The 27374-nt window shown below is 31.5% G+C and overlaps 1 protein-coding gene across 1 annotated transcript; it reads left to right on the forward strand.

The window, feature by feature from the left end:
* Positions 1–1939: 1939 nt before the first annotated feature.
* Positions 1940–27113, forward strand: LOC124532594 (tubulin alpha-1A chain). The gene is made up of 10 exons (XM_047107574.1): positions 1940–2081; positions 16906–17128; positions 21921–22093; positions 22400–22528; positions 23171–23341; positions 23990–24193; positions 25228–25283; positions 25593–25689; positions 25967–26079; positions 26478–27113. The coding sequence occupies exons 1-10, from the start codon at positions 2079–2081 to the stop codon at positions 26659–26661; spliced, it is 1353 nt and encodes a 450-aa protein (XP_046963530.1). The 5' UTR covers positions 1940–2078; the 3' UTR covers positions 26662–27113.
* The last annotated feature ends 261 nt before the right edge of the window (positions 27114–27374 follow it).

The following is a 27374-nucleotide window of genomic DNA, read 5'->3' on the forward strand; positions in this document are numbered from 1 at the left end:
ATATTTAAGTTTCTATGCATGTATACTATAGTATGTTTATGGATGTGTGGGTATTGTACTGTTTTTATGTTATACTTATTTTTAAGGTATTTGCACTGCCTTAATCCTGGATATAGTATGACTGGTAGAGATCGCTTTAATTGATAACGGCGCCTTTGCATACTTTATAGTTCACCTGTTATTCTTTCATATTTGTTATAAGCTAGTAGTCGCCCATGGCTTCGCTCCCATTTTATGGTGTTAGTTGTCATGTGTTGAGCAAAAAAAGTAGCCTATGTCTTTTTTTGAGTTCAAGTTTGCTTCATACTAAATTTCATCAAATTTGGTTCAACGGTTTGGTCGCGATAGAGCGACAGACAAATAGACAAAATATAGTAGAGAACAACTGAAAAACAGTGAACATTGTAAGACATTCTGCAGTATATTTAGTATCAGCATTGCTACCGTGCGAAGCCGGGGCGGGTCGCTAGATTAAATATAAATATGTGTGTATTTTTTTTTTAAGAAAAGTTTACAATATTTTTCAGCACCCATTGGTAAGATGGTCATATCTGTCCTTACTGTATAAAACTGTTTACAGTGTAAATACTTCGTCTTGTTGTAATTACACTGGCTCACTCAAATTTCCGTACTTTTCTGTAAGAAGTCTTCGTAAGACTTCGTACACGTGAATTGTTGAAAACCAATTTTGATACTTGTTGCTTTTAAATGATATAATTTTATTGCAAGGAGTTTTGAATTTGTTTTTATAAAAAAATATTAATAAACATTATTACTATTACAATAAGCAGTATTATGGTTAAATAAATAATTAATAACAACAATCAGCATGTAAATTTTCCCACTAAGGCCTCAATCCCTATTGGAGACAAGATTTGGAGCATATTCCACCACGCTGCTCCAATGCTGGGTGGTACATACACATATGGCAAATTCGGATAAAATTAGACACATGCAGGTTTCGTCACGTGTTTTCCTTCGCCGAGAATAAGATGAATTATAAACACAAATTATGCACAGGAAAATTCAGTGGTGCTTGGCTGGGTTACCACTAGCCCTTCTTGGTTCTTGTGGTGTGTTACAGGCTATTTCGATTTCAGATAAATTATGTATATATTAGTTAATTTTAAATTTAATAGCATATTAAAGTGCTTGGGATAAATCGAGAAATATTTTTTTATTTTCAAAGCTGATGTTTCAAATTTTATTAATCAATTTCTTCATCTAAATTTGAAAAAGACTATCCTGGATACTCTACTATAAGCTGGTGATATACATGAACTTATCGTACTATAGGTATAATAGAGGCAATATTCTGGACGCATTCCAAAATTTAAATACCAAATACGCTGATTTTTTCTTTTTTTTTAATTTATATTGTTAAGTGAATGTGTGTTCGCATTTATGTGTAAAAAGTATTTAATCTTTACGAAAATTTCTGATAGAAATATTACGTTTTTAAAAGAAGTGTTTCGTTGATAATTTATTATATTAATTTTTTTCATATTAAAGTTTTATTTATTTTAAGTATATTGATTTGACAATTAATATTCATTTCAATTTAGATATCAAAGATTATTTATATTTATTGTTGTTAAATAAAATTAAGCTGTGATTTGACTTTTAAGACTTAATAGCCAAAAAAATAATTTTAATGTATATTAATTAATTCAGAGTAAGTTTAAAATAAAATTGTTATGTTTAATTTTATCATTTTTTTTGGCAGATCATGAAAACTATCTTTTTTTCAGTCAATGGTTCAAATTAAATACAAAATAATCGATCCAATAAATACGAGTATATATTATATTATATATTAATATTTATCCAAATTAGAAGCAATAAACAAAAACTTAGTTTTTTTTATACTGTCTATATCCTTAGCAAATAAAATCAGATTATTTAAAGGGATTTCGAATCTATATCGAACAACTCCAGAATAACCCATTCCCACCACCACGAGTGTATAAAACCGATGGTGGCCTGGTCTCGCCATCAGTCCGGCCCGGTGCGTTGCCTTGCGAACCCGCCACGCCACTCTTTTTACCGTCTTCACTCACTACATCAAATTTGACAAAATGGTAAGTTTTTAACACAATATTCGATTTTTAAAAATAGTTTGAAATTTTCGAATTGTAATAATTTCAAATGAAGCACCTAAATGGTTCCCGAAAATAAATAGAAAAGGTTTCACTATTTATACCCAACGATTATAATAAAATAATAAAAATCCTATAATATTGATTTGTTTAAAAAATATATAGTTTAGTATCCGATATGATCCTATGGGAAAATAATGTTATTAAACGTTCAAAGTTCTATTGAAAAAATCAAGCCCAATTTGATATGGCGAGCTTTTAAAAAAGCTCATTTCTAATTAAAATGTTTATCAGTTAAACCTTTTATTTAGCGTAATTAGCATAATGTAAACAAAAATATAATCAAATCAAATATAAATAATAATTTGCATGATTTATACAAAATACATGTTATCGAAGTACATGCATATGTAAAAATAATAAAATATATATAATGTAACATTCACACTGCATACATACAAGAAAGGCCATTAAAGATCAAATAATCTTTATTTTAATTTGGTTGGTGATGATACATACAATGTTTATTATAATGTATAATATTTATTATTATTTATTACGTTAGGTGACGGATTTTAATGCGGCTTTCGTCAAAGAAATGTTTAGGGGGAAGGTTTTATATGTACCTTTGTTATGTACAAATAAATATGATAGGCAAGAACAGCCAAGAATATCAACTTTCCTAAATGAAAAAACAAGAGCTTTCCTATTGTGTTCTCCAATCTGTGTGAAGCCGAGACGGGTAGCTACTAAATAACAAAATATCCTTTCATAATTGTAACACTTATAGGTATCTATATATCTATGCAGTTTCAGACTAATTTTAAAATTAAAAAGGACTTATATAAATGTCAGGTAGAGGTATCAATAAATAATTAAATGTAATCTACTTTATAAGTTATTACTGATCAAATTGACTAGAGATTCCACCGTAATATTAAGAATAATAAAACCATTTTCTAAATTGACTATAAAAAAAACAACAAAATTTTGCTAATCGAACCTAGCGACGCGGCGTTATAAGTTATAAGGCTTGGAATAACTTATGATATTTTTTTTTATAGATTAGAATTTCCTGACATTGTTACGATTCAAGGAAATGTTTACGATTCGTTTACTGATCTCGCATTTCCTTCATCTATTGTTTTAATACTGTAGATACTATCATATTACTAATTTTCGTTCAGAAATATATAAAATTCAATATTGAATATATTGGCGATATATTTAGTTTGAAATAATATAAAATTCAATATAATCAATGGCGATATATTTTAATATGAAATAGCAAATTGCCGAGTATATCAATATTTATATAAAGTCGTAAACGAATATTTATTTTTTAAATACGAATTATTATAAACTATTTTAATGTAGGTTAATTAAAAAACGATTCATATGTATGTATTTAATATCTTAAGAACATATTAATCATTATTTGTGTAGAGCATGTTGATACCGTGGCTTCATATACCTACCCTGTAACTCAACGTTTAATAATTTTCGACATTTGTTCTTTCTTCTTTCTTTATATAATTATAAGTAATTTCTTTAAAACATCGATATAATATCATTGAATCGATTATATCGTGGTTTATACTCGTATTTTAGTAAACATTTAATAGCCATTCTGGAAGAACTTATTTCGTATCTTACTTGGGAAATAACAAAAATGTTATTTTCGGTTGTAATTATTGTTGGTGATTATTTTAATTATGTTTCCTAGATAATGCTCAAGGCTAAATTTAAAAAACTAACCAATAGCATTCCATTGACTTTGACTTATATTATATACTACAATATTAGTCAATGGGTATCCCACTAAGAATTTGAGGTTAAAATATATACTAATTAAATATATATATTAAGTATATAAATATAAGACAATCAATGAAATGCCAATGACCACAGCGATCTTCGATGTTATTCATTACGTATCGCAAGTATAATCGTGATTACACGACTTATACTCGCAAGTCTGGTGTCGCATCGTTGGTTTCAACACATGTGTGAATCCTGCTTCTTGCAAACATAAATATCTTTGTATTTAAATAAATACATAGTAATACTTAAACCATAAATATCTAAAAAGATTGTAAGTATTATAATAAAGAATCATGTTATTCAAACTTATTTCTTATTTATTTATTTAGGTAGGTACTTATTATTAAATATTCTGTACCTGTGTTTATAAATACAGATAAAAAAATATTTGATTGCCCTTTTTTAATAAAACTTCATTTATCATATTAAAATTAAAATTGTACCTATATTTGTCATTGATAATGTGGCCAGTGCGATTCTATATTATTTTAAATTTGGAATAATAAAAACGAGTTAGTTTTCCCTGGAGAAATATCTAGACTAGCGTATTATAATGTACACGGTCTATGTAGATGAACAATAAAATACCCCACGACAATCGCTGCATTGTCGAACTGAATGCGAAATTAATACCGCGCTTTTGAGTACTTACATAAGCCTTGCAATTACCGGTATCGCTTTTTACAAATCATCGCATATATTTTTTGCAGTACTTTTGACACGTGCACCCAATGTATTCCCCCTTTTTTATGCATACGTATTTAGTATTTTAGATTGCTAAGTGTTTTGTACGATAATTTTAAAATTATTAAATTGATATTCGAATTTCAAAATTTTATATATTTTTTGAATTAGTAGGTTCGTCCAAATCTTTATGACATTTTCTGTAATTATCTTGCTTATTCGATTGATAAATAAATACGAAATTATTATCAATATTTGGTAGAAATAAAAGAAATATTTGGTATCGAAATTAGTCCAATTGAATAAAAAATAAATACACCAATTTCAATACTTAAAAAAAACGGTCATAGGTACATCCACGTTTTGAAACTTAATAGAAAACAAAATGTTTTTATTTTATACTGTGTGATTATTGTCTTTAAAATCGTAGTAAACGATCATAATTTCGTTAATATGTTAATAATTTATATCGCCATTGAAGATCCAAAAAATTTTGATCTCAAAGAAATAGATTTAAATATATGTTGCATATAATGCAATTGCGTGGACAACCATGGGTGTATTTATATATGTATTTGCTACAATATGAAACAAAGGAAAGATCATCAGAAAACGAAGCATTAAAGCTCCGCCTACTTCTATCCGATCATTGTCTGGACGAATATTACAGAGTGAATCATCTCAATGCACTATTAACAGCAACATGTGCCATATTACATACATTAATAAGCACAGTATTCTATATTTCGAGAACAGATAATGCAAACTATATCAAAAATATAAAACGCGTGCACTATTTAAAAAAAAATTTAAAAAAAAAATTTTTGTCCGTATTACTAAAACCAGTTTTCAAGATTCAACTTTGACTAACTGTATTACTTAAATATAAAATATTATTTTTAAATAATAACTTGCTAAGTATGATATGTCAACAGAGAAAGATATATAATGACAATATATTTATTGTACATTAATGCACATAACTGTGGAGCTATGAAAGTACGTTTGTTTAAAATCAAAATCTATTTTAATATTATAAACGAGAAAGTAATTCTGTCTGTCTGCTGCTGGGGACAAACAAATGAATTTGATGAATTTGTTACGAAGCAAGCTTGAACTCCAAGGAGGTAGAATATGACTTTTTTATTTCTAACCCCAAAACACAAGCAAAGGCGCGCGCGACTTAGTCTCTTATAGATTAGTCTCTTATAAATTATTTTTTTAATCATGGTCGCTGTGAACTCTGGTATACATCGGAAAGAGGCGAGACTGGTCTGCGGTTAAAATACATGATTCATACACGATGAACTTAGAATGATAATAGTTTATTTTTTAATGCTCAGACCAATTACGAAACATTAAATTTTAATAATACAGATTATAACTAAATTCACTAAATAATCCTACATGATTAATTTTAATCGAAATACATTTGTTTTATATTCATATTATCTTGTGATTGTTAAATTGTATATATAACTATTATTACCTACGAAGAGGGTTTAAAAACTTTGGTTCATTAGGCTGTGCGTGTGAACTAAAAGTTGACAAACCCAAAAAAAGACTTTTATGATAAATTATGCCCTAAATCATTACAAATAATTTAGTATAGTTGGACAAACATTAATGACGACCTCCGTGGTCGAGTAGAGTGCACCGGTCTTCATTCACCGGTCGTCATCACCTCGGAGTGGCGTACACTCCGAGGTCCCGAGTTCGATTCCCGGCCGAGTCGATATAGAATATATTGGGTGGGTGTTTGCGGTACTGTCGTTACTTTTGATTTTCCATTATAAAAGTGCTTCAGATTTTGTCCAATATGTATTTATTTGTTTGTTATACTAAAAACTATATAAAAGGAAATAAATTTAAATTAGGTAGAGAATAGTTGACAGTAAATTTGAATATCTTATAATTTAAATAAAAAAATTCGAATTGTTTCCGTAGAAAGGGTGTCATCGAATTCTCTAATTTTCATGGTGCTTTATAAACTCCAGGGAAATTAGTAATCCTTAATTAATTAATAATATAATTAATAACTCGACAAAATAAAAGACTCTGCGTGACCAAACTCATCTGCACAAAATTGTTGCTTAATGGAATTGAAGTTAAGGTTACTGACCGGTTGTGATAGACATCTTAATAGGTATTCAAAGCTATAAAGAAATTTAACATGTAATAATTATTGAATAAAATTATATGATATGGTGCTACCAATTTATCAAATAAACTATCTACAGACATCAGTGTAATATAAATTGTTCTGTTCCCGATTGAATGGTGGGTAAATCAGTGCCAAAAGTATAAAAAAGTAAAACGTGTACTCCAAAATGGAAAAATATTTTTGATGTAATAGATAAACGGTACATGAGTCACCTGATGTTCAGCGGTCACCACCGCCCTTAGAAATATTAATCATCCCTTAGGTACTTCACCAATGCCCCAGCAATCTTGGGAACTGAGATGGTGTGTCCCTTAATTGTGCATGTAGTTACACTGCCTCACTCTACCATAAAAAATATCAACAACAACAACAACAGCCTACAGGCTGTTCCCACTGCTGGGCTAAAGGCCTCCTCTCCCTTTGAGGAAAGGAGAAGGTTTGGAACATATTCCACCACGCTGTTCCAATGCGGGTTGGTGGAATACACATGTGGCAGAATTTCTATGAAATTTGTCACATGCAGGTTTCCTCACGATGTTTTCCTTCACCGCTGAGCACGAGATGAATTATAAAGACAAATTAAGCACATGAATCAGCGGTGCTAGCCTGGGTTTGAACCCACAATCATCGGTTAAGATGCACGCGTTCTAACCACTGGGCCATCTCGACTCTTAAAAAAAAAAACAAAGCAAAGGATTTCTGCTAAGTTAAACATTTATGTTGTTAGTAGTATTTTATATTTCTTGCAGTGTAGCCACGTCTTTCCATAACCATATTATTAGCGAGTATTAAAAAAACCTTCTATTTAATTTTACGATAATAATGACTGCAACTTATTTTTACAATAAGGTGCAACTAGAATTTTGGGTACATTGCTTGAAGCAGACATGAAATAATTTAAACTCAAATACTTTTCTTTTGTTATGAAACATCAGCAAATCATAAACCAAAATGCTTGTATAAATAATTTACGATGCAACGATGTTCCATGACTAAATAAACCACGAGTTGATTTGATTATACTTGTACTACACACTCGACTTCTTAAATGGGGAGATGTTTTATTTTTAGTCCATGATAAACACGACACGATTCTTGTTACTGTGAATCATATTTAGGAAACATCGTAAGTCCAAATGAATTACAGCAATTAAAATATCAGCTAAAATAATGCTTGGAAAAATTTACACAAAAACTAAATAAACTTTATTCAAGTGGGCTTTTACAGGCACTTTTGAATCGTCATTTAACAATTAAGTGAAGCTACCAATAATACTACTACAATAAGAAGTAACTGTATAAAAGCTAAAATGGATCAGTTAATGTGATTATGCAAATAGTAATTTTTCATGAATCTCGTGTTGGACAGTGGAGATTAATATCGGTGTATGGTATACGTGTTCTGTCAACAAGTATACTCCAATCCAGGATAGAGGTAGAAGGGACTTAATTAAAAAGAGACAGACGATGTATCAATTAAATAGTAAATATTTTTTTTTAAAGAGAGAGCACAAAGGAGCACTTCATTTCGGCCAATTGTTTAAAAGGTTTCGAATATCTACATAATTAATCATGTTACCAATAGATAAATAATATCCACGTCTATATGTGTAGGTACTATTTGTTCATCATTAAATGTTGACATAAAACAAACCAACGTAATTAAAACCGGCTAATAACATTTTCAACGAAACTGTCCTTTATTTAGGGCTGAGTCGAGGACCGTCTGACGTCACCATGAAACATGAGACAGTTGTAGGAATAAGGTTAGTTAGTGCTAGCTCTTGTATCCTGGAAGGGGGACAGTTGATATCATCACTTGGGGAGAGTTTTTAAATAAAAAGGAAATTTAATATCTATATCAGTTTTCTCAAATGTTCTATTCATTACTGCATAACACTACATATAATTGCAAATAATATAATAAAATATTTTTTTTATTATATAGGTAGACGGAGATACCTGATTACCATCAGTGGTCACCACCGCCCATAGACAATAGCGCTGTAACATATATTAACCATTCCTTGCATCGCCAATGCGCGACAACCTTGTAATCTAAGATGTTATGTCATTGTGCCTGTAATTACACTGTCTCACTCATCCTTTAAACCGTAAAACAACAATACTGTACTGCTATTTGGCGTTAGAATATCTGATGAGTGCGTGATATATATACAGAAGAACTTTCACTAACAACAACAACAACAGCAGCAACAACAACCTGTAAATTCCCACTGCTGGGCTAAAGGCCTCCTCGCCCTTAGAGGAAAAGGTTTTGAACATATTCCACCACGCTGTTCCTATGAAATTTGTCACATGCAGGTTTCCTCACGATGTTTTCCTTCACCGCTGAGCACGAGATGAATTATAAAGACAAATTAAGCATATGAATCAGCGGTGCTTGTCTGGGTTTGAACCCGCAATCATCGGTTAAGATGCACGCGTTCTAACCACTAGGCCATCTCGACTCACTAACACTACCAAGTAAAATATTACACAAAAAAAAGAAAAACCTTTGTGGAAATGTTTTTGAATCGTCGGCGACATTATAAGTCGCATGAAAGTTAAAGCGACTTATAATGTCTACCCTTTGACCAACCCTCCTGAAAACCTATACCTAGGGTGGACGTCTGCTACTTCCCACTCGAAACATTAATTTTCGACGAAATTTAGGGTGTGGACACACAGCTCTGTTACAAAGCTGAAGTTAATTTAATTAATTTCGATAATTATTGGAAGTTTCACACTTTTACGATATTAAAAAGAATAAAAGCAACAAATAAATAAAAATATAACATATATTTTATTGTTATAGATGTATGATGTATGATGTTTTATTGCTAATATTTACCCAGTGGTCGAAATTCCTCCATAACCGATATTAAACATTTGAGGAAATGATTTGGCACGTTTAAATAAAACCCGTGCCGTTGCTACCGGTGACCACGAACACTGCAAAGTGCTCGAAACGTCGGGATGTTTAAAAATTATTAATATACGCGATTCATCCGTTATAATTAGTTTTATTTAAATGTGTAATAATCGCGAAAATTTAAGACAACATTATGATTTGGCACGTTTCGATTATTTTTTATTTTCATTTTTATTATATTAATAATACTAAACCAATAGCTACCAAAAATGAAACGGTTGACAAACAGAGAAGCATTGTGTCCTGAATTATTTTATCTTTCCCTATTTAAATATAGAACTCAGTTAAAAAATATATTCAACTGTGGCTGTAGGAGATTTCGCAATTCATCTGGACAATAGATGAAAGCGAATCTATCAGGCAACACGATGGCCCCACAATGGCGAATACCATGAAGATTTCTTTTGTTGCCTTTTGCTTCTTATTGATATCTCTGCTAATGAGAAAAACGGAACGAACTAATTTAAACCCGAGACACTAATAAGCTTCAAGTCTCCACCATTTTTTTCTTTCAAGTAAAATGTGTATATTACAAGTTGTATTCTATGTAATATTCTGTCTTTTTTTTCATATTGTAAATAGTCTCGAAAGTACTATAGTATATGTATATTAATCCTTCCTCACTCACTTCAAATCGTAATAAAATAATACAATACTGATTATTGCTGTTTAGCAGCAGAATATATGATGAGTGTTATTCTCTAAGAGTTAAATTCGTATCTCACTCGTGAAATATCGATAACTTACGTGGTGAGCTATTTTGAATTTGAATTGTATGTGTAATTTATATCCTTTGAATGTAATAAATGTAAAAATTTCGCATATCAAATTTTAAAATTCGTGATCGTGTTCAGCTATGGCGAATGATATTCTAATAAATTTACTAGAACATCATTGGCTATGACTCGAGTATCGAGTTTGTTTTTTCAGAATAATCTTTTATTATGACTATTATTCAACATCGGCTACACTAATTCATATTTATTTATGTTTAACAAGTATTTATTTAAAATCACATTTAAAATGTTAGGGTTTAATCTCGAAGCTAATTCAGCTTCCATGTTCTACAAAATCTATTGAACACATTTGGCACAAAGTAGCTGTGAATATTACGTAAAAGTAATAGCGAGTCCAGATAAGGATAACTTTATCCATAAAAAGCAGAGCTATGACTGGACATAAAAGTGTAAATTAACAAAGGAATGATTCAGTGTATCATCTTGCATTTTTTAATGTTATTTTACTTTTTGTGTATAGCAGTCGACGAAGAAAACTAGTGAGTGCAATGACCCTAAGCCATGACTATTACTTGCAAACATGTAATAACAGAGGCGGCTTATGAACGTTTTGAGACTAACGATTGGGATGGTTAAAATAATCGTCGTTTAGGTTTTTCCGTCATTTCATACACCATATAAATATAGATTTGTTTTAAAAAAATACTATTCAAGTTTTGACTTTAAAAACAATTTTGAGAATAGATATGCGTCTAGTGTAATGAACATTTATTAATGTCATTCGTGTAATACATACTTAATAAATACAACATATCATACAACAAGGGGTACACCCCTGATCGTGTTGTTTTAAGTAACCCTATAGCTTTTTAAGAAAGGGATGGGCAGGGAAGTCTACTTCCCTTGCCGATAAACACATAAATGAAACCTGTTGTACAACATACTATGTCTGAGTAAGCACTTTAGTAAGAATAATAGTCAATACAAATTAGAAATACATTTATTCGAGTTAAGTTAGTATTTTAATTAACATAAGAATTTAGTCTGAATTGGTTTCGCATTCTGAATATTAGTCTGATTCTAAATAATTTCGTGAAAAACATATCAATTAATTATTGAAAAGTAAATCATGAAAGTAAAATGAAGTTTGAATAAATTTACAAGTGCAACAATTAATCAAATCGTGTCACACAACAAGTGATCGTGACGGGAATGCATTCTTATCCCGGTGCATCGTAATTCAAATCAGTGCTAAAAATAACGTCAGTCCTCTTGTCAGACATTTCAAGGAATTAAAATTATAACTATTTCATATTTAAACTATGAAAGATTAATAAATCTTTCGTAATAATTTGATTTAATATTATTATGAATGAATTACTTTACAGTTGTTTTTTTTCTTGTAAGAGTTCAATGTAAGAGTTTGGTCATTTAGTACCGGAGCTTATACATAATATACGATATGAAGTATATGAGGAAGACCAGGAATAGATACACACACAGGTAGGCACATCTGGGCAACGAGAGACACGCTCGAATGCGCAGGATTGTGCGACTCTACATTCTCTAGGCTTTGATTTATCCAAGCCTGTACACGAAGTAGCACAGTGGCTTGCGCGTACACTTCTAAACTTAAGTAAATTCTTGTAAAAGCACTGTAATATAAGGTTATCTTTAAATTAAGGCCATATTTTTGATGATAAGGAGTAAGAAATTATGTACTCTTTTACATGTATCGATCAGTGCTTACAATGCAGGCAATTATCGATCTATATAATGGTAAATTTGACTTATTCAAACTGAAAAACGAAATAGTACAAAATCAATATAACCCATTAACAATATAATAGAAATACACGGCCCATTTAATCTATAATAGTTTCAGTACGTTTACGTGTATAGCAAGTAAAAATCGGAGAGGGTACGAGGTGGTACCATTGCCTTGCATCATCAATCAAAGGCTCTATGAAATCTATAGCTTTTATTTCTATAATATCTATTCTTATTATAAATGACTTTTGGATAGTACAATATAAAGTGAAAGTGTTGAATAAAGAATACAATTTGATAGCTAAATTAACATTTCCTTAAACCCTTTAAAATACTGACATTGAGATTTGCTTAACATATACTTATATGGCATTCTCCCTCGCCGTTGAGACATATAATTTCAATCATATAACATAGAAGTAATAGATTAAACCTATAACGTCACTAGTTCAGAGGGCGCGTAAAATAATTGTTTCAAAATGTCACCGTTACGTCGTTGGTATTATTGTGATCACTACATCATATGAAACAAAGTGGCTTACCACTCTCTCTATGTATAGGTCCTTAGATCTTTAAAATTATGCAACGGATTTTGATGCGGTTCTATAGTATATTTAGTATCAGCATTGCACCCATGCGAAGCTGGAACGAGTCGCTAGTAGATAATATAAATAACGTATATTGAATTCGTAGTCACTCAAATTCAACTAATCGTTTATGGGTGGGTCATAATGAATACATAGCCAATACATACTTTATCAAAGAGCGATTTTGGGGCTCAAACAAATTTAAGAGTAAATACTATTAAAGTACCAAATAAAATAAACAAAATTATCCGTCCTAAATCTTTGAACTCACATAACAAGACTTTACAGATGCGTGGGATTGTAATTGTTATAGTTTTACGATCTTGTCTCGTAATTGGAAAAATACACCCACTTAATTGGTTTAAAATTGATTACGGTCGATTTATTTTACACCATTTAAGGAGTTAAACGGTAAATTGATGTAAGAAGCTTAATTAACGACGTGGATTAAAAGAAACAAGAGTTTTGAAAATGTTTTTTGTCAAGGGGACATAAAAAGATAGAACAAAAAAATTATAGGCGGATTGCACATAACTTGGCAACGGGGTAGGTTAATCAATCTATATTAATATTATAAATGTAATTCTGTCTGACTGTCTGTACTTTCACGACCGCTGAACAGAATTTCATGAAAATTGTTACGAAGCAAACTTGAACTCTAAAGAAAGTTCATAGGCTACTTTTTTGCCTGAAACAAGATAACCAATACTCTAAAACGCAAGTGAAGCCGCGAGCGGCTACTAGTATTCATATATTTTGACACTATAAGAAATATAAGTATTACTTAAAATGTCACGTGTAAGTAAAGATTAGCATCTATTTAACACAATAACATGACGATTTAAAGGAGGAGAGTTATATTAGTTGTCGCGCTTTAAATTTCCTGCTAATTAAACAAGTCTCAATAAACGTTCTATAGCGATCGAGTACTAGTTTCGTTTTTTATTTCATTGAAAAAAATATTGAGAAGCCGATTATAGTAATCGTTGATAGCGAACGCTACGCTTGAGAAGTTCCAAACAAAAGGTTCGGCTGTGCCGATAGTTGTGATACAGCTACGTGACCAGCATTGGAGCATTTCTTTGAGGTGATAGATGCTAACTAATCTTGATACTTCATTCATATATAGTTAATCGTAATTTAAATTGTTTATGATTTTAAATATTATATTATTATGAATTTGGACAAATTATTTAAATTTATTAAATAGCAAAGATAAAAAAGTATTTTCGGTTTTCTATCATAGAAACGTACCTTGACTATTTTGACTCGGAAACAGACAGTTTTGATACATTTGTAATCAATAATAATTTCAAATTATGTTTTTTTACCTTTTGGAACTTCAAGCAATACTTTATTAAAATATAAAGGAAGGTAATGATTTGTATCATGAATGTTTACTGATATATATTTCTGCTATGAATTTTCATTAATACTTTTTTAATAGTTAAACATACGCCTAGACACCTAGTCTGTATAGATTATATGAAAATATACAAAAAAATGGCACGCCTATTAGTCTACGCCAAGCTATTTTTACACGCTATCATAGTGTGAAATTACAATAGTGAATCAAATTTGTGATCGTCTGGTATACTATAATTACTATAAATCAGTTGATATCAATAGTAAATCAAACATAAACACGCAGAATGCGTGCATCGAACTCATCAAGCATCGGGTACAAACACAACTCTGTAATGGCATATTGGAATATTTCATTAACCCTATCCTCCCCACAAACATAAAAAGTTAGCACTGAAGTCGTTTAACTAACATAAAAGCCTCGTAAATGTAGTTTTTTTCGACCGTGTCAGTATTAATAAAAAGTAAAATTCATGTACGAGATCGAATTACATTTAGTATGCAAATGAATGTAGCAGTACCAAAATGTTATGCAAAATTTCAGAACAATCTGTGTTTTGGCAATCGCTTAAAATTCAGTTACAAGATACCCACACGTACTAAAAAGATCCGTAAAAATACCGTAAATAATCCGCTTTATTTTGTTTTATTAAGTATATTTCTGATTTTTCCAAGTTGAAATATTACTCCCATTGTTATCAAGGGTTCAAAAGAAATTAATTAGTTGTCCTTTTAGCAATAAGTATTAGTTTTAAATCGATATAAAAATCGTTCATTTCAAATGAAACAAAAATCTCGATTAATATAATTACTATGCTGTACCGGTTACATAGAATAGTATGGATATTTAGATTTCCAATTACCATAGCAAAATACCTTGTTAATAACGTTAAGAGATACATATAACAAATCGTATGATCGCTGAAGTGTATCGTGAAACAATTCATGCGTAAATACACACATTAATCATTTGACAAATGAATCGAGATCGTTTGACTCCTGACGTTCGGTTTCTGGAGCACCAGGAAGTATAAATAATATTGTCTATCGTTAAACTGAAATCAAAATGAGACTCAATACGAGACGATATTACCGTCTTAACTTAAACAATAAAATCGATGGGTTTTTTCTCGCATTAAAACATATAAGACAACTTTTCTTTTTTTTCATTACAAATTATTTCAAAGCGATGATATCGCGTACTGTGTACGTTCGAATGTTATAGTGAAAAACCAATCTTTAAATGTAAGGATTACCAACGATTAATTTGAGAAAATGGCTTCGTATAAAAACTTATAGTCTACTATATTTTAGTATGAAAACAGTTATTATGACTATTTCTTAGAAGACACATGCTATCGCTGTACTTTCTATGATACTAAATATATTTGAAAAGTTCTGCATATTGTCTTGACGTAACTCCTAAGGTTGTTGTAGCGTTTGTTGTAGAAGCGTACGAACATTTTTTAGATAAAAACAAAATAATTCAGCCATTTTGTACACATATCTACAAATTATAATATACAAACATTCCTCGTTTATCGCTCGTTCTATTAGTCAACTGTATCAAAATTAATTGAGTCACTTAAAAGAAGCAAACGAGATACTGACAGAAACTGTATTAAGACTGACTTTGTTTTATATTATTTATAGAATAAACATTAAAATTCAGCTGAAGTATCGTCTAATTTCAACTTTTATTCAGCTAATAACAAAAAATAATCATGTACAAAATATGTCTTAATTTTTTTATTACGTAACAGAGATTACATTTTTATGGTTCATAGGAAATTTGGTCGATACATTATGGATATTTCTAACCATCTTTAGCCGAGATGTGAAACCAAAGCGAGCACCACTAAACTATCATGTGCTAACTTAGTTTCTATAATACATCTAGTGTTCTACGGCTGAAAATCAACAAGCATTGGAGTAGCGTGGTCGATTCGGTTCCAATCGTTCTTCTAATCGGAGAAGTGATTTTCAGACAAAAATGGGACATTTAAAGGTTTTTAATAAAATATTATAGGTAGAATAAAGTACAATGAATTTGTTCAATGAAAAGTACCTAATTATTCAAATATAATGGAAGGCATACCTACGCTAATACGAAGGCAATTACATGAAAGTCCTGAATAAAACGTGACACGTCGCAGTTAGGTCGGAGTGAATCGTAAATTCTTTACAATAACCACAATTGTGCGTCAGCTTTCGACTAATAAAGGGAGCTCTTTGTGAATATTCGTTACTGCGAAACCTTTGAAAAAATATCATTTGTGTGATGAGAATTCATTAATATTGTTAATAGAACGAATTATATTTTTAATAGGTACATAGTCATGCTATGATACAGTCCTTACCCCACTTAGTAATGTCGAGGGAAACGAATTATTTTTATAGAAATAAGCACTTAGTATTCTTGTTAAAACATTAAAAGCAAATAAATCAGTTGTATTGCAAAATTAATTATAAAATAACACTTTGTGGAATGTGAATACGAAATGACACGGATAACGGTTGGGAACATTTAAGAAAACGGGCTTAATACTTATTTCTCAAAGTTCCCGATGTCCATGGGCGGCGATAGGTACTATCCATAGGAAGCCTATTGGCCCTTTATCAAAAGCCTACCTTTATCAAAATTAATAAAACATTTATTATAAGCGATTAACTAAATTACAGTTGCAGTTTCTACGTAGATAATTCTTTCTATATCCTAATTAGTACAATTTCTTTACAGAGGGAATGCATCTCAGTCCACATTGGCCAAGCTGGTGTTCAGATCGGTAATGCTTGCTGGGAACTATACTGCCTGGAACATGGCATTCAGCCCGACGGTCAGATGCCGTCCGACAAGACCCTGGGCGGAGGAGATGACTCTTTCAACACCTTCTTCAGCGAGACAGGCGCTGGAAAACACGTCCCTAGAGCCGTGTTCGTAGACCTTGAGCCAACTGTTGTCGGTAAGTTTAAATCATAAGTTCAATCAACTTCAAATTAATGGTGTTTCTCAATAATAAGCAGCATCTACCCCTAGCATGTAGCTTAATAGATCTTTAACAGCATAGTCTACTAATCAGTGGAATAATAGTCGAATTAATACTTCCATATTAATAATTATTCCATATCAAAGGGAAATGCTGCTAGCATTCTTGCCACCATTCCACGCGGTCAAGATTTATACAGTAACTGGTTTTAGTTCATATTTGTTTATATATATTTAAGCATTTAATGTTGTTAATTCCTATAATAAATGTCAAAATACTTCCATTTATCTTCATATTGACCAAAGATGGCTAGTTTCAAGTTCACGGACAATTTTTACACGTATTCGAGTATCTGCCAGGAATCATCGAAGCGGCTTAGTAAAATAAGTTCTTAACCTTAACAGGATAGAAGCAAACGCTTTCTTCTTTTGCTCGCTTATATTGAATAATATAACCTCTTGGTGGTAGGGCTTTGTGCAAGCCCGTCTGGGTAGGTACCACACACTCATCAGTTATTGTACCGCCAAATAATAGTACTCAGTATTGTTGTGTTCCGGTTTGAAGGGTGAGTGAGCCAGTGTACAGGCACAAGGGACATAACATCTTAGTTCCCAAGGTTGGTGGCACATTGACGATGTAAGGAATAGTTCATATTTCTAACAGCGTCATTGTCTATGGGTGATGGTGACCACTTACCATCAGGTGGCCCATATGTTCGTCCGCCAACCTATACCATAAAAAAAATACTATAGTGTCACGATTAGATTATTATTTTTATGGTCTGCTATTACTATCAAAGCGTTTATGATCTTTTGAATATATACTGTTACAATAAGTATGTAATATAAAGTCATACTACACGCAAGCCATCTTTATTTATTTTAAATAAATACGTTTGAAGACGCAGCGTGGCTGAGAGCTGGAATTAATTGTACTGAGATTGAATCAGACAAAAACCTACGCGCAAATTATAATCTAAGGATGATTGTAAACGACAGAATATTATTTATATAGTATTAAATTAATTATAAAATGTTTTATAAAATGTCTTACAAACCTTTTACATAGAGAAATTGTCTTTGACTGAGAAACATAGGTATATTTTTTTATCTTTATGTACCTACTCATAATATAAGTGCAAAGCCGTCTATTATTCTTTTACGACAAAATACTCTAATAATAATAAAAAAATAAATACATGGCCCATGTTTTGCCTTACGTACATTTTTACCCAATCGCTAATTGGGAAAAAATCACTAAATAACATGTACAACGAGAGCAGAGCTGACGAGACGGTAAAATTAGAGGAGAACAATCAAAGAAGCTACTAATAATGTAATCTGTAAAGTAGGAACACATTTTCAACATTTGGCCCTATGTACGATGTATCATGCTATGTATCATTAAGAAAGTTGACATCAATGAATTTCTTGAAAAACATTAACTTAGAAAATATTGTAAGCAAAAACTATTACATACACATACAATTTTTACAATTTAGTTTTTGTAATGTAATAATTAAAATTAAATCTGTGGACGAGTGGGTTAAACAAACGCCCGTAAATATTACGATTATGGTGACATCGAAGCTCCAGCTTCGATCAAACAGTTCAAAACGCAAATGTACAGAAGATCCCTTTCCTAATACAAAACATGCTTATTTATATATTTCTTGAACAAAGAGAAAAGAAACAATTTAGCGAATTATTGTTCATGATTTGATCGCAGGATGTAATCTGCCTTAAATCTTTCAAAACCTCGTTGAGGAGATATCCGACGGGCATCGAACCCGCAAGTGCCCCGTTATTACAGCGTACCGTGTCATTACATCCAGACTTACATTATACAACTCCAATAGATACACTAAATTGTTTATGTATCTAACAATCTACGTATACATATATAAAGTAATAAGAAATTATTTGATCATATATATAAATAAGTTACACATAATCAATTTATATACTTAAAGTAACAGCCTGTAAATTTCCCACTGCTGGAATAAGGCCTCCTCTTTCGTTAAGGAAAATATTTGGAACATATTCCACCACGCTGTTCTAATGCAGGTTGGTGGAATATAAATTATATACTTAATTTAGTATATTGCCTGAACGCACCGCAATGGCTCTTTATCTTAAAAACACGCTTTTCGTAGAAGAATGAGATCAATTGAATAGACAATCAGCCGTGAAATAGGATTTCTGAAGTCTGTCTGTGCTTAATTTAAAAATACTTATTTGATTGAAATTTGTTTTGATCTATTTTTACGACGACCTCCATGGTCGAGTGGTGTGTACACCGGTTTTCATGGGTACGCCACTCTGAGGTCCCGGGTTCGATTCCCGGCCGAGTCGATTTAGATTACCATTAGTTTTCTATGTTGTCTTGGGTCTGGGTGTTTGTGGTACCGTCGTTACTTCTGATTTCCATAACACAAGTGCTTCAGCTACTTACATTGGGATCAGAGTAATGTATGTGATGTTGTCTCATATATATAATATAATATATTTTAGTTTTTTTTTTTACTTAATTAATAAAGATCAATGTGAAAATAATTGAAGTTCATTAATCTGCAAGTCTTTTTTAATCCTGCTGGTGGTAGAGCTTAGTGTAGGCCCGTTGTTCTTTTTATATTTTAGTTCTTTACTGGCCTAGTTGAATACAATAGCTTTCCCCGTTGTCTAAGAACGTTTTAATCACTTGTTATATTATTAAAAAAAGGTAACGATATAAGTTCTATAACGATATTATCTATGAGCAAAGATATATTACTACATTGAAAACCAACTCACGGGCTTATGTTGAAAAAAAGTGTTTGTATTTTGCTTCCGTCGAGTACAGAAATATCGGAATATTCACATAAAAAAGTGAAGAGAATTCTCGCGCTAATTGTTTTAACACTTTCTGCATTCGCGTAGTAAGCTGCTATAAAATTACATACATACCGCTATTTGAAAAATGCATACGCAATGCACTTTGTATGTTTTTTTTTCATTATCAAACAATTTGCATACGAGCGTTAGAAATTTAAGCCGATATGCTCGGCCAAGCCGCCATCGCCAGTCAGACGATAATAACGCCAAGTCTATTTTTAACTGAATATCTAAAAGCTCTTATAATTTATAAAATGTAAATGAATATATAAATAGCTAAGGGATTAAGATGGCATCACTCGGTGACTTGGCCTAAGAAGCAAATTTTACTTAAAAAAAAAGTTATACTGTCAGTTTTCATTTTTCTGGCTGAATGAAAATAGATCCTTTTCTTAGTACAATTAATACAGTATATATGTAAATTATATGAAAAATAAATTAATACACAAACTGCAAATAAATAAAGTCTAATAACATTAACGTATACATAAAAGTATTTTTTTCGAAACATGAATATGTTAATACAAGAAAAACCTTTTAACGTAAATTAACGTATTCACAACACACCCACTAACGTAAAATTATATTATAATATTCATATTAACTATTCTATTACTGATTCTCTGTCACACCCAAACCGTATAGTCTTCCGCCAAATACACATAAAAAAAAAAACATAAATTTGGATGGTTACAAATTTATCGATCCATTTGATTAAATAAAGCAATAATTATTCTATCCTTGGAAATGCCACAGATTGCCACAAATTTTGAAGAAAACATTTTTTTTTTATAGAAAGAGTTTTATCATTATCTAGGACAAAGGAAAAATTGAATATAATAATAAGTGGTCACCACCGCCCATAGAACTTGCTAATGTGAGAAATATTAATAATTCAATACCCAGTTTTTATGTTATCTGTAAAACGGATACATTGTGAAGGTTAGCAGTTACATCTTCCGTTATGACGATAACTTTTAATTAAAGAACATTTCACTTTATACACAATACAATGTTAGCTTATATTATTGATATCGATTACAATTAAATGAAAGAATTGTACATAATGTGCATGAATAATTATTGTCGCATTAAGACTCTAGTCTCACACATATTAAATACGAACATAAGACAATTTATGATAAAACTTAATATTAGCATTGCATGTGGTTGATTAATAATTTCACTGCAAACTTCTAAAATGACGATTGCTATAAAGGTATCGTAAATACAAAAACAAATTCGTAGAAAAAATATATTACGTAATTTTTCACGTTTCAAGTATATTTTATTATATTATTAATTAATAGATTACAAATATCATAATATAATTTATACAAATTTATTTTAAGGAACTTGTAATGAGTCACGAATAAAGCACGTAAGTATTATCTGTAGGTCAAATCAAAACGCAATTACTTTCATGTCAGTAATTTATATACAAAATATTATTCTGGTGTGACCTCTATAAAAACTTGAATTATAGTGAATATATTTGGCAATAGGAGTTTGTGCAAGTCACTGTGGGTAGGTTCTACCCATTCACAACATATTCTACCGCCAAACAGTAATACTCAGTATTGTTGTGTTCCGGTTTGAAGGGTGAATTACAAGCATAAGGTACATAGCACCTCAAAGGCATGTTAGTTATGCATTGTTTAAAGTGATGGATAATATTTCTTACCGCACCAATGTAGATATATGGACGATTTGATCACATAACTGATAGTTGGACATTTTAAAAATAATGTAACACGAAATCACCATTATGACGTTTGATATTTTCAATTTAAGTATGAATATTTCAGTAACGAGTAACCTTAATTTTTCGATACTTTAACACATAGTAACTTACTATCGTAAAACAATTCTGAGATACATCACTATTGTTTCAGATGAAGTCCGCACCGGCACGTACCGTCAGCTCTTTCATCCTGAACAACTTATCACTGGTAAGGAAGATGCCGCCAACAACTACGCGCGTGGTCACTACACCATCGGCAAAGAAATCGTCGATGTCGTCTTAGATAGGCTGAGGAAGCTAGCTGACCAGTGCACCGGTCTCCAGGTAATATAAGACACTAAACGTAGGTGTCGATATAGCTAATTACATATTTTTAGATAGCTAGTCATTACGGAGTTTCAAACTGATTACTACAATTTAAAAAACGCTTCTACACATTTTAACCGATTTATTAGTTTCATATAATATGTTTTTAAGTTACTTCAAAAAAGGCGGTTATTTTATTAAATAAAATTACATATTTTAAATAAGAGTATTATTCCTTTTAATAAATTATAATACCTGATTGCAGTATTGTATAAAATTATTCTTTAAAAAAAATACACTGTTTATGGTTATGTCTATTATTAGGGATTCCTGGTTTTCCACTCATTTGGAGGAGGCACCGGTTCCGGCTTCACCTCCCTACTGATGGAACGTCTATCCGTCGACTACGGAAAGAAGTCTAAACTAGAATTTTCTATCTATCCTGCACCACAAGTAAGTTCTTCCACTCTATAAATATCTTTTCACCAAAAAGGCTTACCTTAAATTGTATTCATTTTTTTAGCTATTATATTATTCCATCACAGAACATTAATTATAGTAAAGAACAGCAATGTAAATCTGTTTATTTGAAAAGAACAACTATGCGAGTTTCGAGATTCAAAAACTTTTTGTTGTGAAGTTTACTTGAATAAAATTAATTTAATTTGATGGACACAATGATATTCTAATAAACAGATATGTTATATCCATACTAAACAACAGAAAAAAGTGTGCCGCTCCGGGGACCGTTTATTTTAGTTTGTTTTTACATTTCGTTAAAAGTAAAAAGGATAGCTTGATAAAAACAATAAGTAAAAGAGATAACTAGATGTTTTAATTACGCAAAACGTATTACTACGTAATTATGATGTATTATAACGTATTACTATCTAAAACAACTAAAGGCAAACGTCCCAATTAGGACGTTTTCTAGTCTTCACTTTTTGCGCGTTAATAACTAATCTGTTTACTACAACATCATTTGATGGACATGAACAATCAAAACGAAAGTTACTTTAAGTTGAATAGTAAAAATCAATATACATAAGTTTTATCGAAACTTAGTATTTACAATAATCTCTTATTTCATCTTAGGTGTCAACGGCAGTTGTAGAGCCATATAATTCCATCCTCACGACCCACACAACCCTCGAGCACTCGGACTGCGCGTTCATGGTCGACAATGAGGCGATCTACGACATCTGCCGTCGCAACCTGGACATCGAGCGTCCCACCTACACCAACCTCAACAGACTCATAGGACAGGTACCGTGAAAAAACCTTTGGTACAATTAAAAACATGTTTTAATTGTATTTTCTTATTTTAATGTTACTTTCTAGATTGTTATAGCTGTTGAGATTCTATTATTATAAAATAGACGTATATTAAATTATTGTTATGTATATGTAAAATATGGCGGGTATAACATGTATTCCATTGGCAGCATTTTAGATTAATAAGTATATAGGTACATACATTATAGTCAAAGCAGTTCGATATATACAAAAACATATGCTTTTATAGGTACCTCGGTTATTATTATAACTAGATAGAGTATCGAGTACTTTGTAGAAACAAAGTAACTAAAACATACAAGCCAACTTTATCATAGACGACCGCCATGGTCCAGTGATGTGTACACAGGTTTTCATGGGTACGCCACTCTGAGGTTTTCCATTAGTTTTCTATGTTGTCTTTGGTCTGGGCGTTTGTGGTACCGTCGTTACTTCTGATTTCCATAACACAAGTGCTTAGTGCTTAGCTACTTACATTGGGATCAGAGTAATGCATGTGATGTTGTCTCATATTTATTTATTTATTATTTATTTTTATCATCTTGGTTTACGTAACAGAGATACTTGATACTTGCCAGACTTGATACCTTACTAGTAGCCAACTTCGAATTTCATCAGATTGTGTCGTCCATCACGGCATCCCTGCGCTTCGACGGTGCTCTCAACGTGGACCTTACTGAGTTCCAAACCAACTTGGTGCCGTACCCGCGCATTCACTTCCCGCTCGCCACATACGCACCCGTCATCTCCGCGGAGAAAGCCTACCACGAGCAACTCACCGTTGCGGAGATCACTAACGCTTGCTTCGAACCCGCCAACCAGGTATATTATTTCGTCTTTTAAATTTATTTTTGTACAAATAATCAGGAATACATCAAACCGTAAAATGTAGTAAAATTGTCTATGCAGAAATCTCATTCTCTTTTAATAGTTATTGTCTATGATATTTGGCAGTACACCAGCGGGCTCTATGTAGGAATGGGATCCATGTCGAATAACTCTGTCGTAATAGATATACATGGGTGTATTGAATAACAGTTAAGCAAGATGTATAAACATAATACCGATAATGATACATATATTGTACAAATTGGTATAGACGATCAAATGCATTTAGTCGCTTCTGAGAACTTCTTGACATAAAAAATAACTATCAATTTCTTAGTCCAAACTTTTATTTAAATAAGAATCTCGAGCTCATAACCGCATGTAATTGGCCGCTCATAATGTAATTGGTAGGATGCAACAGTTCATACCATTGCAATAAAAAATCAGTTCGGAAGTTCAGATTAATTCAAGATCTCGTTGTGGTGCCAAACAAAAGTTGGTGGCCCGCCAAACTGAGATAACTTGAAGCCATTTTTTACTTCCAATTATATTTATTACCAAATTAGAATTTTTATTTGACTCATTTATATATTTTATTGCGTAATAAATAATTTTTAACTCTTATCTTATTTTAGAGTAAGTAATAAACGCAGATTTAAGAACCACGGATGAAGATGATGAATAAAGTCTAATGTTAGTAGTTTTCTTATCGTCTAAGATTAAACCAGCGCGAAATGCTTTACAATTGGAAGATATAGGTTTCCTAATTGATAATGTTATTTTGTTTTATAAAAGCCAAAACGTCTGCCACGTGTAATAAAACCATACTAATCCTAAAACCAAGTCCAAAGCGCGCTGCATGTTTTGGTAAATATTTTATGTTTTTGGGTTTAGTAGTTTTTCAGTTAAGGAACTCAAAAACTCTACGTGAATAAATATAGAAATGATGTTCTTTTATTAGATATTACTAATGTATAAAATAACTTTTTGAATATTTTCATTAGCAATGGTTTCATTATTTTTTGCAGATGGTAAAATGCGACCCGCGTCACGGCAAATACATGGCCTGTTGTATGCTGTACAGGTATGGAATAAATCTCTTATTAGGTATATAAAGTAGGCGTTTAAACAGCAAATACCAATTAAGAGATAAATTAGATAATTTTAATGAAAATCATAACACTTGATTATCTTTTACTATAGTTAATTACGTAATTGATTTTACTAAAACGTTGCTTACTCTCCTTTATGACAATATATAGTGGCGTATACATGCTAAGCTTACTTGGTAATATTGAGTCATGGCTAGACAAAACCTAAGATAAAGGGAATTCTGATGTGCAAATTATTGCCCAAGTTAATATAACGGTATAACTTTTTGTTAATCATTCAGAGGTGACGTAGTACCAAAGGACGTGAACGCCGCCATCGCTACCATCAAGACGAAGAGGACCATCCAGTTCGTTGACTGGTGCCCCACAGGTTTCAAGGTACTTTAATCGATTTTAACACATAAAATAAAAAATATATTCGTAAAATACCCAGAATCATAATTATTAGATCAAAAATAAATTACCCAAGCCATATCAGAATCAACAAAAAGTTTCTTTTATCGAGTCTCTGAGTTCATTGGCCTTATAATAACTAGTTTTCCTCGGCACTTCAAGAGCAAAATTTGCGCGATAAAAGTATCCACTAAAAGTATATGCTATTCCAGTTTATATAGAAAAATGTTGGGCCAGTTTTTATCTTGAAATTATTAAACAGGTGGGCATCAACTACCAACCGCCGACCGTGGTACCAGGCGGCGATCTCGCCAAGGTGCAGCGCGCCGTCTGCATGTTATCCAACACCACCGCCATCGCAGAGGCTTGGGCCAGGTTACTTACCTTATTTATAATAATCATCTCCAATATTTGGTATATTGTACCAACATTGGACCAACATAAATATTATAGTAATATTTCAACTTGTAAACCAATTTGAAATGCTGTGATAAGTAAACAATTGATAATTCTTATTTCAGTCACTTAGCAAACAGTTTATTTGTTTTAACAATTACTGACATTATTTTTTATATAGCAAAATCGAAGTTCTGTTTCAATTTGTATACTATAGACTACTACTAAGCATTGCACCAACTTACTTATAATCAAAATTTAAAATGCCACTGGTCCCCACTTTTCCGAAAAAAAATACTAGAATTATTGTAAAGTTTCATTTCAAGAATGAGAAAAGTCGACTGTTTTCCAACATGACATTTACTTTTTGTTTTTAGACTCGACCACAAGTTTGACTTGATGTACGCAAAGCGTGCTTTTGTCCACTGGTACGTTGGAGAGGGTATGGAGGAGGGAGAGTTCTCGGAGGCTCGCGAGGACTTGGCTGCCCTCGAGAAGGACTACGAGGAAGTAGGAGTTGACTCGACCGAGGGTGAACTCGACGAGGAGAACGAATACTAGACGGAAACCTTAACCCATATTTGCAGTATCTTTAAATACCATTTTGGTAGATTTTAGAATTTTATGTAAAACATTATGTTATACGCGATAATTTAACAATTTTTCATACAGTGATTTTATACTATATTTTAAGGTAACAAATATTAGTTATAAGGAAAAAGTGAGCTTGTCTGAATGTAAAATTGCTTGTAACAAAGACTTGAAATAAAATTTCCAATTGTGTAACGTAAAGTTTGTGGCCGTTACGATGTGAGAATTTATTTGCAAACGCGCATTTATTAATTATAAAATAAAACGTGATAATATTATCTAATATGCTGATTGGAATAAAGATTATTCATTTTTTAATAATAAGCTAATTTATAAAATAATATTTAATTATAATTGTGCTTTATAGAATGTATGACTGAATAATAATTTATTTGATGCACAATAAAAGAATTTTACACTTATATTACATTTATTTTTTATTAACAGATATGTAGGAACACCAAGTACAATATCTCAGTAGTAAGTCAAAACGTCCCATTAACAAACGCTATATTATTTGTCACTGTCATACAAACCTATTCCTCATAAACGGAAGCGAGACAACATTAGTCTGTAGTAAACCCATAAAAATAGTTGATTAACGATAAAATGGTAAGTCAACGAGGTTTTATTAAAATTTATCTGTTAGAGCAGAATTTTAAGCTAATATCAGTTAAACGATT

The sequence above is a fragment of the Vanessa cardui genome, chromosome 9 (genome assembly GCF_905220365.1).
Source record: "Vanessa cardui chromosome 9, ilVanCard2.1, whole genome shotgun sequence".
NCBI classification, from domain to species: Eukaryota; Metazoa; Arthropoda; class Insecta; order Lepidoptera; family Nymphalidae; genus Vanessa; species Vanessa cardui.

Coding starts and splice junctions, on each gene's coding strand:
- LOC124532594 (XM_047107574.1), top strand. Junction 17,129..21,920: donor CCTTGAGCCAACTGTTGTCG/GTAAGTTTAAAT, acceptor CTATTGTTTCAG/ATGAAGTCCGCACCGGCACG. Junction 24,194..25,227: donor GCTTCGAACCCGCCAACCAG/GTATATTATTTC, acceptor TATTTTTTGCAG/ATGGTAAAATGCGACCCGCG.